Raw genomic sequence first — 16,697 nt, 5'->3', positions numbered from 1 at the left:
AAGTTGCATTAATTAGGTTAACGGTTGCAGGAGTTGCTCGTGATTTAAGCCTGTTTAAGACAGCCTCCAAGGAAAGAGGTTCTCTTGAAGAGTGAAAAAATGGCTTCCAAAATACAGGTCCTGAGTAATAATTAGCTCTTCTGAGATAAGACTAATAAATCTACATTTAGTACTTCAACTTGTGAGGCTCCTGAGGTATATATCATGCTACTTATTTGCCTGACAGGAAATGTGAAAATCTGAAATGTAAATGAAGTCTCATTAAGTATGTCAAGTTTATGGTTTCCAGAGCAACCAGGCTTGGTGTATAATGGTGCTGACTAGATGTGGTATGGTTTCTATAGTAACTGTATCTGAGATGACTCATGCTCTGCCTTTCCTGTAGATTTCTTCAGTGCTATATTTGCTTTTCTTATCCGTATAGATGGATTGTATATTTTGGTTTGACAGCCTGGCATATTGCTGTTGTTACAAACAGCAATGAACAAGAGATTGCTGGTGCCACAGGTACATTTTTCATCCCATGGCTGTTGGGTGCACATTACTTATTTGTATTCTGCAGATGTCTTAGTACTACTAAGTGAATTTCTGCATTTGCTACTGGAAGTTGGTGTCAGCTGCTAACAACTTCCATTATTCTTTCTATGTGACTCCACAAGGGAAAGAACACACAAGGAATTCATATTCTATCATTAATATTGCTCACAGAAGAGTGGAATTAAAATCTCAATGAGGGAGGTCCAGGCTTCCAGTAGTGTGACTGCTCAAGTGCTGTCGGAAGGGGATGTGGGTCACAGGAAGATGAAGTCTGTTGCGGTTGGTTGAGATGCAGTAAAAAATACTTTGTGCAGAGATGTGCTGTCTCTATAGTATGAGTAGAAGATGATAGAGGAAAAAAATTCATAGCTGCTTATTCTGTTAATAAAAATTAGGGAGAGCTAAATAGAGAGCAATTCAGCTGCATTGTTAACTGCTAATTATTTTTCTGCAGTGAAACTGAGCTTTTGAAGATGCTCACTGTAATAAACTACCTGAAGCACTTCCCATCTCTCTCACTTTCCTGAGCTAAAAAAAATAATTGTACCAAGGATCAATGACCAAAACACTTTAAGAATGCATTATCAACAGAGTTTTTACACTGTCGTAAAGATTTAAATGCATACTACTGTGTCTATTGCTTGATCAATGATTTGCCTCTCTTATCCATAGGCTACACTTTCTAATTTAAGTAATGAAATAATAATTATAAAAAAGTTGTTCTTACTTTGCATTCATAAAGAATAGTTTTCATCTCGTTGCATCCACACTGGAAGGTGTCACAATGCAAGTGGTGGCATTCATAAGTTGAAAACTTAATGTTTAGCAAAACAGAGCCAAGAACATTTGAAAAGCACTCATGTGTTACTGTGATAACTAAAGGGAGCTACTTAATTTAAAAACATGATTATCTTTTGGTAGTGGTTATTTTAAGAATTACTGAAACTATAAATATGTAGGGTTTAACATTCCTATACATTGAAAATCTTCAGAAACACAACTGTTTTCCCTCATCAAAAGGTTAGCCAAACAAGATAGTATCTCTTCCTAAAGACCTTGGTTCTGGCAGTTGCATCAGTAGCATTGGTTTGTTGTATTTTTTTTTCCAAAGTCAGCAGTAATGTTACATTTAGAGGGCAATAGAATGTTTTCTTCTAGACTGGAAGTAATAAACATAGCAAATGTACTACAGTTTCGCACTCAGAGCTCAGCTGGTAAGTATTTGAGGTTAACTGGTAATACCCCACCCATTACAGTTCAGTCTGTAATCACAGGTTCCTCTTGTTGTCTCACCATTATGCATTTATTTAGCTATGTTTTATTGGAACCTAAAAACCTCTCATTACTGGCTAAAATTAGGACATCAGGGGGAAATTCTTTACAGAGAGCGGTGAGGTGCTGGCACAGCTGCCCAGAGAGGTTGTGGATGTTCCATCCCTGGTGGTGTTCGAGGCCAGGTTGGATGGGGCCCTGGGCAGTCTGGTCTACTGACAGATCTGGAGGTTGGTGGCCCTGCCTGTGGCAGGGGATTGGAACTTCATCATCCTTGGGGTCCCTTCCAACTCAAAGCCGTTCTGTGATTCTATGAAAACTGCTCAGAAATCTACGTTTCATCTTTTCATAGAAATTTCATGCAGCACATCTCAACTCCTTTATTTAGCTGGCAGCCGATCACCAGCTGAGATAAATTCTCACTTAGGAGTTTGAAGAGTTGCATTCATATCTAAGTCTCAGTGAAGTATTTCAGTGAAAGAGATTCAGGCAGGTGGCTCCCTTGCTTGTTTACCCTTCTGAACTAGAGACCAAGTTGCTGTGTATGAGTGCAGCTTGGCAGGTTTATAGTCCTTACTTGTGCTAACAGCTCCTAGTGGGTGCATTTGTGGTGAAGGAGGGCAGCCAAAGGATGCAGGCTGTTCAGGCTGCTAATCTCTATCATGGAAGATCACTAATGATTTGAAATGGGATAGACTGTATTTAATGTGTTAATTCTGTTACGCATCTCTACCATAATATGTTTATTGCTCACGATTTCCCAAATTGAAAATGTAACATATATTACATTTATAACATAAATTTATAATATATATTGTGTAAATACGCGAGCTGCTGAGTCAGCACCGCTCCCAACTGCAGATTCAGTCTTAGAAAAAAATCAAAAAGATTACATGCAAGTATTTAATCTGAAGAATGCATGTGATAATCAAACATATTGTCTGCATCATAGTTTAATAAGGATTGTAAAAGGAGAACCCTAAAGAAAGTATATATAGGTGGAGAAATCATTCATCCCCGGATCAACTGTGTAGTGATTTGTGTCAGTTCAGACCCAAACTGGGTGAACTCTTAGCTTAGGAAACCTTTTCTAATTGGGGATTTGAGGTTTTAAATGGTTCATTACTGCTGTGTTCGTGCTGCCACTCCCTTTTCTTTACCAGGACAAAACCTGTTTTGCCTCCCTAGGCTATATTTTATTTGTCCACAAAGCATGCTTGCTTTGTGTTGCTGTTTAAATGATAGCCCTTGCTCCAGAGGACAACTTGTTTTGTAACAATACAACAGTGGGTAGCCAAACTTTCAGGGACAGTTATTACTGAAATGTGAAAGTAGATTAACAGTTAACATCTGCTTGGTTCTGTGCAACCCTGACAAGAAGACTTATGCAATAGCCCTTCACTCTGGGTGGCTTTGGAAGGGGGATGGGAACTTTGGAGAACTGTATGTTCGTGGCTTTGGTTTCTGCTATTCAGTATCAGCTGCCTCCACCTGGTGGCTGTTTTGGCAGGAATCCTTCAGTTAAAAATATAAAAATGTTTGAAGGCCAGATTTGACTTCACCTCCCAAAAAGGACAAATATTTGTCCATGTAGGTAACTGCTAATCAGCAAAGGAGGTAAAAGGTAGCTGGTAAAAACTGCTGTACTATGAGGACATAGCAGTTTGTTTTCTGTTCTGCCTCAGTTTTCTTTATGTGCTGGTTATCTATTCTAAAAGTGACAAAACCCACTCTTAGCTTCTAGATGTGACTGGAAAACAAATAAATTAATGCTTAGGCTTATTTCAGGGTGCTTTTTAAGTTTATAAAAGAAGAAAAAGATTTTGGATGTTAATGTGATTGTCTGCTAAGTTTCATGCTTGAGCTGCATTAGTGTGACATGTTTAATTCCCATGAAGTAACTGAGGATTATTTTCTCTAACAGTGGCTTATCAGATACGATAATATTGGATATAATATCCAACTACCTGGTCCTGCCAAACAGAATTACAGTCCCTCTTGTCAGCGAAGTGCAGATTGCTCAGCTGCGGTTTCCTATACCAAAGGTAAACGTGTTTCTGTTAATGGTAATAATTAAGCATTTATTTTCTTTTTCAGTAGTAATTGTCTCAGCTATTCACATCTGTATGAATTTCCAAATATAGTTATCAGGATAGTACAAGTTACCTTGAATCTCATTATTTAAATGACTCCATTTATAAACTTTTTAGGGAATTTGATAATAACACCAGGAAGGATGTTTTTGTTTTGCTCTATCTTTTATGTATTACCCGTAAAGCATAGCTCTAATTCAACTGTATAGATTAAAAATGAAGTAGTACATGTTTTTTACAACTGTATAGATTAAAAATGAAGTAGTAGATGTTTTTTATTATCACTGTATAGTGAAGTGCTTTTAACTTGGAAGTTTTTCCTACTTATTGCAGCTCCTACTCAATGGCATGGCAGTTTTTGATACAGCAGGCATGTTTCTGATTGCTAATGACAGTTTTTCTGTTCAGGAACCTGAATCCTAGATCTGCTGTGGTATTTCCCTGTCCACAGTACGTCTAAACCATGTTTTATGTTAAGGAAGCTGCTGTGGAAATTATAAAAATTTACACTGTTTCAGTTGTAATCATATAGAGAGTTTCAGATTACTGCATAAACTGAGCTTTTCATTTTTTCAGGGTGTTTTAAGGATACATTTTATTGAAGCTCAGGACTTGGAGGGTAAAGATACTTACCTAAAAGGGATTGTCAAAGGCAAGTCAGATCCCTATGGAATCATTCGTGTGGGCAACCAGATTTTCCAAAGCAAGGTCATCAAAGAAAATCTCAATCCAAAATGGAATGAAGTTTATGAGGTATAATCAATAAAAATGTCTTCTTGTCCATCCTGTAAAGTTGTCTTCTGTAATTTCTAAAGAAAATACTTTGTGTATTTCCTTGAGGAACTTCTTGATGTCTCCCTCTAAAAGCTCATTCTACAACAAAACAGAAATTCTCAACTATTGTATATACTTTTTGTCCAGACTTAACATCTGTAACTCTGAAAAACCATTTAGCCTTTTATGTATAGTCCTTAACAGATTATTTCTGAAAAGCTCTTATGCTTGCTCAACTCATAGTATTGTGTTTTAAAGCATACTACATCAGAGGTTTTTTGTTACTTTGCCATTTGACAAAAAACAGTCAGTTTTACCATTAACAGTGCTGTCTTAATTGTACTTTCAGGCCTTAGTATATGAACATCCAGGACAGGAGCTAGAGATTGAGCTCTTTGATGAAGATCCAGACAAAGATGACTTCCTTGGAAGGTAAATGTTGTGGAGAACATATATGTATGTAGGTATTGGAAAAAAAATAAATGTTTTGATGTAACTTTTTACATAATTTTTCCCCTTTTTGTGTTTTATTACAGTTGAATTTCTGTTACATTATTGCATTTATAAATTACTTACCTTTTCAAATTGTGGTATTAAGCAGTTTCCTAATTATTTGGACTCTCCATATATGGAAACATATGTATATTAAAATACCTTGCTTGTGTGTATGTATACACAGACATATGTTTACATGTTTATTGAAAAAAAAAAAATAAGGTAAGTGTTATCAATACTCAAAAGAAAAAAAGGGTGCTTTTTTTAAATTTTTTTATTTTTTTAAGGAATTTTACCCTACCTGTTTTAATGTTCTTAAGCTAGCATTAAGTACTCATTTCTTCAGGAAAATTTAGTGCATCTTTATGTATCTTCTCATCTGCATAGGCTTTAAATGGCTAGCTCGCAGTTTATATTTCCTCTAAGAGCTGATTTTAGCAGTTTGGATAAAGAAAAACTATTGCTATTGTGCTTTTGCAAACACTACGCACTCTTAGATTCCATAGGCCTACCTTTAGTGTTTACCCATAAACGTTTCAGGGTTTTAGTCAGCTTCTTTCTCCAGTAATTTGTCACCTTTATTTCTTGCAGAGTTTTGGAGCTTCCAATTGTTGCTTTCCATACAGAGTAGAACTCCCTTATCTTTCCAGCTCCTTCTCTCTTAACAGGAGCAACAGTACCTACTTCTCATTTAAATAAAGAAGTAGGTAGTACAAAGGCTTCTTTTCTTTGCACTTCCCTAATCTTACACTGAAGTGGTGGGGGGTTGAAAGTGGCAACTTGGTCATGATGTCTGTATCAGTATGAGTAAAATAAAAAGCCAGGGCAAGTGTTCATGCGCCAGCATACATTTGTGTGCACTGTTTAATTTTGGCAGGTTCCCTGGTACACTTGGCTTGTGCAAACTAGCACTCTTCCAGACAGTACTAAAGCATGAATTTGGTCATGTGTCCAGGGGGTATTTCCAGTGGGTAGTTTGGTTGTGGTCAATGTTTGGAGAGTTTTGTCATATGTATGTGAGCCATATTTTGCTAGTTTCTCCCTTAGCTACAGAATGGGCTCTAGTATATTTTCTATCATTCTGCATTCCTTCTGGCTCAGCCATTTCATTCCCTACTTTATTCTTTCTTTCTTAGGGGCTAAAAGAATAGTATTGTTCTGCTCTTTTGCTCTCACTGGAAGCCTGGATATCCAACAAGAACAGGGTGGGGTTTGAGCTCTGTATTTTCTTGGTGCTTGTCTGAAACACCATACTTGTGTTTTTTTTTCTCTAGTTTGATGATAGATTTAATTGAGGTTGAAAAGGAGCGACTTTTAGATGAGGTAAGTGTTGGTTAAGTTCTTTTTTTTTTTTAAACAATAGAAAGAAAGAAAAAACAAAGAAAAAAACAAAGCCAAAACAGAACATATGTTGTACATTTAGTTCTTGGTTTTTTTTTTCCTTTAGTTGTGTGCTTGAATAACCCTAATGCCAGAGAAATAGATTCTATGACAAGCAATGCAGTATTTTAAGGATAGCTGATAGCTGAGGATGATGGCATTCTTCTTCTGTCTTTGGAGTTTAAGATTACCAACATATGAATGCAGAAAACAGTGACTTAAGTGTTTAGTGAGGGCTCTTTCTTGGATTAACTACTGGATTAACTACTTTTAGACTTAAACTAATTAAACTAATTTAGAAGATAGAATTTTTATCCTACATGTAAGAGCAGTTTTACAGTAATGTTACTCAGGGTTTGTGTTTGCATACCAGATTTAAAGAACTCAAAGAATTCTTTTGATATTCTAAAAAATGGTTTAATAAATTAGATCTTTTGGGGGGTATTTTTGGGTTTTGCAGATTTCAGCTCTAGTGATTTTCCAGTATGCTGTAGAATTTCCTAAATTTCCTACAGTTATGTATTTGTTTGGTGTCCGATTATTTCACATTACTTTGCTTAACTTTCAGTGGTTTACTTTGGATGAGGTGTCCAAAGGAAAATTGCATTTAAAACTGGAATGGCTCACATTGATGCCAACAGCAGAAAACCTAGACAAGGTATTTAAGGAACACATTACTTTTATCCTAGTCTTTTTTTTCCTTGTTCATGTTTGTTTTAAATAGGTAAGTGATTTTTTTCTCTGTGTAGTGAATTTGGATAAATTTCTAACTTTATTTCAAGCTGTCTTTCTTTAGAAATCTCAAATGAGTTATACCTGTCAGTGTACTTTTGTGGCATAGGATTTTTAAATGCTTTTTCTTTTTTCTTAATGTTATGGCTTCAAAAAACCAGCTAACATTTCATTGGACTGGAGATAAAGCTGGCAGTGACATAATCTTTCCAATGTAAAAAAAGATACTTAAGAAGCGAGATGGACCTGATGGAAATACCTACATCTGTATGAAGAATTAAGAAGTTGTTGTGTATTTTAATAGTGGGCATTTGTGAGTGTTTGGATTTGGGGAGTTGTTTTTAAAATACTTTTCAGGAATGGGACAGAAGCCATATTGTTATTATTTGGATTTACGGAAAAGCTCACAGTATGTTTCTGATTTAGGTATTAACAAGCATTAGAGCTGATAAAGACCAAGCCAATGATGGGCTGTCTTCTGCATTGCTTATTCTCTATTTGGACTCAGCAAGAAACCTGCCTGTAAGTTATATTCTTGTGGATACCCTTTCCTCATGGGTATCTCTTGCTTATTTTCCAGCATGTCTTGCTTGGTAGTATGGCACACTGCTTCACTAACACACATTAAGCCATGTGTTCTACACTTTCTCTCTTTTCAAAACGTGTAATGTAAGGTCCGTATTTCTAGTAGTATGGTCATATATATATATATATTTATTTAATAAAACATTACTCTTTAATTAGCGTGATTTTTTCTTTAAAGAATGCTCCTTTCCTGGACTTGAAAGGCTGCATGTTTTTATTATGCAGTGTTGTCCATAAATAGTATGGGATCAGCAAGGGGAATTTTAAGAACTAACTGGGAAAAGGCCTACTTCCTTGAATTCAGGTAAACTTGCTTCCTTTGGTTTAGGCAGTCTGTGGTAGATTTGAAGGAAGTAAAGTCCTTCAACATAAAATTTCAGCTGTATTGTTGATATTGCAGTGGCAGGATATTTGTATGAGATTTCTGTCAGGTTGCCATTTGAAATGATGTTTATTTGCTTGTGTAAATAGCTTCTCCAGCAATTACTTACAGGCTTCGTCATAAATTTTAGGTTTTTTTCCTACTTACTTTAAATATTCTGCAACACTGTCTCCCTCCATCACAATGGTTTGATTGCAAGCCTTGAGTTAACCTACTTTGTGAGGCAGTATTTTCATGTCAGTGTCTTAATCAGTACTTCTGACTAGTAGATCTCTGAACTGTAGAGCACAGAAAGAGGAAGTTCCTCACATGCAGCTGACTAGTGAGGTAATTTGGAAACACGATCTCAAATTTCTTACTCCTGTGTCTGATGCTCTGCTTACAGTACAGGATTGCATGGGTGGGGCTGGGAATAAGGATGATCATAATGGGTGACCTGTTTATCCCCTTCATTTTCTTGCTCTGCCAGGCCATAAGAATAGTTGCTATGGAAAACTCAGTATTTAATTGCAAGTTATTCTCTGCCCAGTTATGTGTTATAGAGAATACAATGGAAAGTAGCAATGAAAATTAAAAATTATATTTACAGCAGTAATAAATACAGCATTGAGTTAAATTCACACTGTACAAAAAACAGATACAAAGAAGCTTTTTGATTAAGTAGGTGGGAAAAAAAAAATACCATGGGACAACTTCATCATGTGGCAGAACTGAAACGTTTTCCATAGGTTCTTTAACAGCAATAATTGGATCCTGCCAGAGAGTTCCTTAATAAAATGCAGCAAATAGTAGTGAAGACCGCCTTCTAAAGTCCATTAGCTTGTGATATGGAGCAACAGTTATAAGGCTAACATGGAAGTCTGCTAGCTTCTCATGTTTTATTTGGTGATTGGGTTAATGTAGTAATATATAGTAATATATGTACTTATATATAAAATATATACTATATAATAGTAAAATTAATTGCTCTTCAGGATTGCTTATATTTATGAGGAACAGAAGTTAAAAGACAGTGAATTCTCACATAAAATTATGCTCTTTATTAATAGATTTGAGAACTTCTGTCCACAACTTTTATGCTAAAATTGAAATATTTTCTGGATGAATAAGAACTTTTTATTACCTTCAGTATTATTATTTAAGTTACTGCTGATCACTGGTACATTTTAGATTTGGCATTGGCCTTATTTTATTTGAGTTACCATGGATCATTATCATAGGTTTCTCTTTTGTATCTTTTTCTTCACGATAGTTGTGAACTTGTGAACACTAGGATGATTCATCAGAAATATGTTTTCTGTGAAAGAGAAATGCTTTAGAAGTCTGATTTCTAAATTATCTTAGTTGGGTCTGCCATGTAAATCTGAACTATGAAGAGTAAATCAATAAAATGCTGCTAATTAATAAAACTTCTCACCTCAGTGTGCTTCAGAAAGTCGTTTAACAGATGAGATGATTCATAATGACAAATATTTTTGTTATCTGCTGTTTTCTCTGGAATCCTTTGACTGTTTTCTTTAACTTTCTTGTGTAGTAAAGCTGCTTAAGCATTCATTCTGCCACAATCCCATCACTCTGCTTTCTCCTTCCATTTCCATCTTCCTAAGAGTATCTACGAGGGAAACTTTGGGTGTGGATACTTAAAAGAGAGGAGAGCATCGGGACTAGTCTTTTGTGAAAACACTACCTCACTCTATAGAGCACTATTTGTGAGTTCTCTGGTATTATTTGTATTGTACCTTTTATCTGCCAGAGTGTGGATTAGTGCTACTAAAGCCACTCACTCTAGTGGAATGAGAGCATGCAATTTGTTTTGCTGCATGGTTTCAACAAGTGTGCATTGTTTTTTGTGCTATTTTTCTTGCATTTTAAAGGCTATTTAAATTTCATTGGTCAGCATATCATTGGGTAAGTAAGTAACTTTTTTCTGATAAAAACCCAATATAAGTTTTGTTACAAAAGCTCTTACATTTAACTTGAATTGGTGATTCATTTTGAGAAATAAAATGCATACTATCCTAGCACGCTGGGTGCTGGTCAGTTGTTGGTTTTTACTGCAGAAAAATGAAACAGTACTAAGTACTAAAACCAACATCCCTACAGTTTCTTTGAATCGTGATGTACTCAGTGTTTGCAAGAACTTTTGCAACCTCTCCACAAAGGTTTGAGTGTTGCTTTAAAAATTTAAACATGGCTGTGATTCTTTGTGCATCCCAGACTCTGAAATTCCCTTGTAAATTCTGTTCCACTCCATATTGCTCCTTGTTTTGCAAATTCCCAAGCTCCTTTTTATTTCATCCCCCTCCCCCCCCCCCCGCCCCCCCAAGTCAGTCTGTAGTCAGTTAAATCCAAGCTAGGGAGAACTACGAGTTAGTATTTTTACCTTGAATTCAGCATTACAAGGTGATTGCAAACTAAGGAGCCTGTGAGCACTTAGATCTGTAAACACGACCGTGGTATCCCCAGAAAGAATGAGTATTTGTTCAGAATAAGAACTCTTTTGCCAGAAAGTTAGTTATGCCATTGTAGATGGTGCACATTCAACTTGTAGCCTGCTACTTTTGTTTCATATCGTTGATTTAAATCCACTCTTCCTTCTCCCAAAAAACCAACAAAACCAAATCCTTTTTTTCGGTCCTTTCAATTAGTTTCTGTATAGAAGTTCATCTGAAAGTTTCAAAAACTTTGCATCCGTTACCAAACTGTGTTAAAATTTAACATATAAAATATGCAATTTATTACCATGTATACTTATGTTTGTGGGGAAATACACATCACATATAGGTGTTGTAAGGATTCAAACAATGTACTTGTGCTTCAGTTGACAACTGATAAGCAGTTGCTGCTGTAATTATAAAAAGTACAGATACATCATAAGAAAATAATAATCAAAATTTATGATAGAAGTGAAGTCCTGGTTTTTGTCAATCTTAGGGTCACTGTATTACAACATGTCAGGTGGACAGAATGTCACCCGTTCAGGTACAAGACAAAGCTTTCCAAATCCCTGAAGCTCTCTTGGAGTCAGCATGGAACTGTTTTAAGATAGCTAGGTCTGAGTTTCTTCCAGCAGCGCTGTTACGGTGCTCGTTCTGCAGTTGCATGGGTGCCAGACTTGCAGCAAGCAGGGGACAGGGTTCTTGACTGGAGGGCAGGAGGGAGGAGAGGACTGTCTAGGCTGGAGATAACAGCTTCAGCACAGTTGTAGAACCACACCTTGTTTTCAAGGGCTTCTTTAAGTGTGAGGTCTTATGCAAACGTTCACACTTCTAAGTCCAGGCATTTAATTAACATGTCTGTGTTATTTTTTGTGGGTGTGTATGTGCTTACTGGCCATTAAAAAGGAGGTTCATTTTATATGGAGGAGAGGAAAATCCAAAGTTCTGAGTGCACTAATTCTTTCTAGATGCTTTTATTGATTGCTGGGAACCTAGATTGAGAAGTCCTAATTCAGATATTTGCACATCTAAATCTGATTTATGTGAAGATAAGGAATTTGAGTAGTGTTCTTAGTATAATTTCTGAAAATGCATAATGCTATTGTTATGTTATCATTAGTTTATGATTTTATTTGTTGTGTGTATAACTTATAAATTATCCATATTTTAATTCAGCTCTTACAGATCAGTGATTGTCTTCTGGTCATCAGCTGAGATTTAGAAACTTCTAAAACACCATTTGAACCCCAGGCAAGAATTAGTGAGTTAACATAAGTAATAAGCTGTACTCCAAAGCATATCAAATTAGCATCTGATTTAGTAATAAAACAGCTTATTAGTTGCCACGTAATGTATGGGCTTGCTGTTAGGATTTACTGCAAATGTCATTGGCCATTACAGAATGCTAGCCTAACGATTTATTCCATTGTTGCAGTTATTGGTGTAGTTTTTGGATAACCATACCCTTTTCATGTAATTGTAGAGACAGAACCACAGCAAAACAATTTTGTCACTCGAGACAAGTCCTTTATTGGCCTTCTTTACTGAATGCTCCCATTTCTTCTCATAGTCTCCTCCCTCCAAGCCTTTCAGCCACCTTCCTCTTGGAGCTGCAGCTCATTCCCTTTTAACCTGAAGTCTGGCTTAAACATATTTGCCCCAGCTAATATCCCTCTTGGCCTGTCCTTGCTATGATTCCAGAGGAACTGAGACATGCTCAATAGCCACAAATCGTTGGCTGCCTACCTTTTATAATTGTTTGGGGCTTTTAAAATCCATTGAAACAATAATATGGGAGAAAAAAAAAGATGTGAGAACGTGAAGGAAGGATTGCCAAGTTTGAGGGCCATTTAGAATCTAAAAATTGCAGTTCATCAAGATCGTTTTCAGATATAATATGAAAAACCAGTGTGCTTTTTAATAGAAGACGTCTCCTGAGCCCATGTAAATATGGGCTGGGAACTGCTGTCTGATAGATAGCATTAAAGAAATAGCTGTGCAGTGGTCATATCATGCTGCTATGAAACACAAACATCATATTGATTATAGAAAGAGGAGTGTAGCCTGTAAGATGTGTGGACTAATACTTTCAATCTGCTTAGATGTTATTAAGGCCGTGACTCTGGATGCAGCAGTTTAGGGTGGAGATCAATTAAAATCAATCTGGAAGGAAGCAGTGATGATAATGAGAAGACTAGAAAATGTGAGTAAGAGAGGAAGAATAACCAGGATGGGTTTAGCTTTAGGAGGCAGATATGAAGATGGAATGTACTCAGGACTGCAGCAAACAGAGACTTTTTCATGTTTGTCAAAGAACAAGAAGCACTGCTTAGATTCAAGCAAGGAGTAAACCTCTGTAATTAGTGGGATAGTTAAAGGTTTTGATTGATGTGTCTGGGGATATTGTGCAGTCTGTACATATAAAGGTCTGTACGTATAAAGGTCTTAAGTACAAGAATCTTAGTCCCTAAAATATACAGTTAAATTGGAAGTTGTGGAAGTTTTCTTATTTTCATATTATTAAAAAAAATATATAGATAGATATTTTTAAACAGACAAACTTCAATCTCTTCTTTTCTTTCTATATTTTTTTCCAATTTCATTACGTTGTACATTCCTTCTGAAACAACTGAATGCCAAGAACCTTATGAAATGTATTGGCCAACTTTAGAATGTGACAACTGCCCCAACCCACCCCAAAAAAGTGAAAAAATATATATTTGCATAAGAATTGAATGTCTTCAAATTACCTCTACATTTCTATTTCAGGAAGACATTCATTTTGGCAGAGCACTACGAATCTTGTTTCTTGTTCATCATCCAGCATGTTTGCAAAAATGCCATTATGCATTTTTTGCCACATACTCCAGCTTTTAAATCAGAGTTCTCCATTGAAACAGAAATTGGTGCTTGAAGAAAAGCCAGCCATCAGTAGAATTTTAAGTAAAAAATATTTTTCCTGAAATAGTTGAATGCTATTGCAAATTTTTTTGTAACAGTTTTGTAGTTTACATGTATCACTTCAAGAACAGTACATTGTTAGTAAAATAAAACACAACTTGGCTTAGTTAATAGCAAATAGTCAGGTGTTTCGTCATGCTATTTCAGTTCAGATTTCTCCTGATAGGGTGTTTTCATATCTTCAACTGAGTAAAGTGTATTTAATTCTAGTTAGCATAAATTCTTTACATCATTCATCTGGTAAAGAGGCTCAAACAATTCAGTTTTTTATAAGGATCAAATTACTGTCAAAATTTGTAGCATACTGATTTCTCTCACAAAAGAGCTCCTTCACATAATTACTTATCAGAGAAACTTCTGTGTTGATACTTAAGCAAACTCCAAAATGGCTCAACTAAAAGGCAGTGCTTTAGGGCTGTAAGCACTCAAAAACAACAGAACACCAAAGCAATATTTCATGAACTTTCTTTATTGTTTTTAAAAGACCTGGTAAGGGAAATAGAAGTAGAAAGTGTCTGTTTTAGATTTAAAGCAGAGTACAAAAATTCAGAGAGGACAGAAAGCAAAAGCTTTGTCAGATTTTATTTATTTATTTATTTGTTTGGGTCCTTCATTGTTTTATTAGAAATATTGTTGTGGTCTTTTTTTTTTTGGAATGTTTTTTTTTCTTTTTTTTCTTTCTTTCTTTTTTTTTTTTTTTGCTTTGTCCTGTGTTGTCATGTAATAATTAACCTAATGAAATTGCTTCTTTGCATGACTTTATTAACCCTTCCTGTGTTCATTCTCTCTTGACTTAAAAGCATAATCCATTAGAATTTAACCCTGATGCCTTGAAGAAGTCTGCTGTTCAGAAAGCCCTAAAGGTAAAATTAACATAGTTGTCCATTTAAGGTCACAATAGTAATTGGAAATGCACAAACACCTGCAACGTTTCTCTTCCAAAAGCGGATGGGATTTCTTTAGAACAATTCAGTTTTATTTGCAGTTTCAAGAAGTGGCTAAGTCTGTGGTAAAATGCTGTGCTCTGGGGTGATTTGAATTTTGCATCAGTTGAGTGGAGTATAGGCTGCTTTAGGATATCAGTACAAAGTAATCCTGAGAACTGGTGTGAATTAATATTAAAAGATCAAAGCTGACATGAAAGCTAAGACATCTTTTACATACTGAACAATGCTTCGCTGATCAACTGAGTGACTAACCAGTATCTTAATGTGGTTTTGAAATTTTTCTGTTAGATGTTTTCGGAAGGTTTTACATCATTTATATGAATGCTGAATAATTCAACCCAGCCATTTGATATGGAAGACATCACGTTGAGAAGCAGACTTGGAAGGCGTAAGCCAAGTTCTCAGCTGAAGAACTTGGACAATAGGCAAGCTCAGATAGTCTGAATATCCTGTCAACAGCAAATCTGTCAGTGGCAGATGTTAGTGGTACATCATGTGTGTGTGTAGATATTATTACCTATTTAGCATGAATTAAAATTGTTGCTTGTTCTGATACGTAAATAGAAATGGCCTTTTTGCAAACTTAAGTAGTTTTTTTGATTTTATGCAGAAAGGAAACTTCAGGCACCTTTTTATGGATGAAGTGAAAATGGAACAAATTTTGCTTACCATTTTTAACGCCATTGGTCAGAGTGTAATTTCTTTGTATTCTATAAACGTTTGTGTTCTACTGTCTCTGATTAGAGCGACAATGTTTTGATTAGAAATCACAAAAGAAATGCAGCATTCATCCAAGAAAGGAGTAATTTCCTACCAGCTTTTTTTTCTAAAGGAAAGTATTGTTATAACCAGTATGTCATGTTAAAGTCAAGTAATACTAGTGAAAGTATGATGATGTCAAAGATGTAAATTCAGATCCAGAAATATCTCAAATACTCTCATTCTTAAATTTTAAATTATTTGAATTGGTTGTGACCTTACATGCATTGAGCAGATTTTAACTAACTTGCTGTTTACAGTGCCTGTGAACAATTTCCTACAGAATAGAGCTCAAAGTATATTATTAACCACGCATACTATATTTTCTAGGCCTTTGAAACTTCATTAACGCCCACTTGAGATGATTAACTTTCATGTCTAACTTTCTTTCTCACATAAATTTTTAAGTTTATTTTTTTTTAATAATGTAGTTCAGAATGTATCTTTGTGCATATAATTTGATTTTAAACCCATGTTTATTTTCACAGTTTGATGTAATGCTATACAGCTGGTGAGCAAGGCTCAGATATGGCAGATGATTGATTCTCTAATAAAGAGATTTTGGTAAACTGTAGAAATATACATCAGGTACATTATAGTGCATCTTCTTTCCCCCAAAACTGAAAAGGGGAAAATATCAGTGTTCTGATATTACATCCAGTTTAATTATTCTACTGCAGTATACATAAAGTGAGCTTCCCAAGTTTGTGCTTTCTCCATATCTCCCATCTGCATGAAATTCTCATTTTGCAGTGTTAACTACGCTTCGTGGGTTCTGGGAGTTGTTTTAATGCTCATTAAAAGATAACAGTTTGCACTGTATCAGTTTCATCCAAAGAAAACAGAAAGGAGTCTAAAACTCCTGTTTAATTCTAGTGGTTTATTTTAGCTTACTTGGAGTAGTTGGAGAACTTCATGTTAATGTTTTTTCAACTTACTAGTGAGACTGCCATTCCAGCCTGTTGAATAAAACTGTACAATATTGAGAATAATAGATACACATATAGTAGAATGCAAATGATTTGTACTTCTAAGATGAAAATATTTAAGTTTCAGAGGAGGCAATTAGGAGGAGAGTTTATTCTGAGGACAAAGTTTTTGCTTTTTCTTTACCAGTCAGGAAAGAAACTAAACAGCAATCCCAACCCACTTGTTTTGCTGTCGGTTGGACATAAGGCCCAGGAGAGTAAGGTAAGTTGCTGCTCTCAATATCTGATTCTGTCTATAGGCATTTGGTGGCTCTGTTCACTTGGTATTGGCTATGAAGTGGTTGAGTGCATTCACTGCACTAAAATGTGTCAACAGAACTGAAACTGCCAATGGGAAACCAAGGATTGAATAG

The 16,697-nt window shown here is 35.6% G+C and overlaps 1 protein-coding gene across 5 annotated transcripts in view; it reads left to right on the top strand.

Moving 5' to 3' along the window:
• Positions 1 to 16,697, top strand: part of ESYT2 (extended synaptotagmin 2) — a 70,128-nt gene that overhangs the window by 43,789 nt on the left and 9,642 nt on the right. For 2 of the 5 annotated variants that reach the window (XM_015282149.3, XM_046936243.1), the window contains exons 8-16: positions 3,734 to 3,854; positions 4,479 to 4,655; positions 5,026 to 5,108; positions 6,446 to 6,494; positions 7,120 to 7,209; positions 7,710 to 7,805; positions 9,858 to 9,959; positions 14,450 to 14,512; positions 16,472 to 16,546. In XM_015282149.3, coding sequence (XP_015137635.1) covers positions 3,734 to 3,854; positions 4,479 to 4,655; positions 5,026 to 5,108; positions 6,446 to 6,494; positions 7,120 to 7,209; positions 7,710 to 7,805; positions 9,858 to 9,959; positions 14,450 to 14,512; positions 16,472 to 16,546 — 856 coding nt within the window. The remainder of the gene's footprint in view (positions 1 to 3,733; positions 3,855 to 4,478; positions 4,656 to 5,025; positions 5,109 to 6,445; positions 6,495 to 7,119; positions 7,210 to 7,709; positions 7,806 to 9,857; positions 9,960 to 14,449; positions 14,513 to 16,471; positions 16,547 to 16,697) is intronic. The other 3 variants (XM_015282151.3, XM_015282150.3, XM_015282152.3) reach the window with 3 other exon arrangements.

This window comes from Gallus gallus, chromosome 2 (genome assembly GCF_016699485.2).
Source record: "Gallus gallus isolate bGalGal1 chromosome 2, bGalGal1.mat.broiler.GRCg7b, whole genome shotgun sequence".
NCBI classification, from domain to species: domain Eukaryota; kingdom Metazoa; phylum Chordata; class Aves; order Galliformes; family Phasianidae; genus Gallus; species Gallus gallus.
The sequence above is the reverse complement of the archived record's forward strand: the minus strand, read 5'-3'. Positions and strand labels throughout refer to the sequence as shown.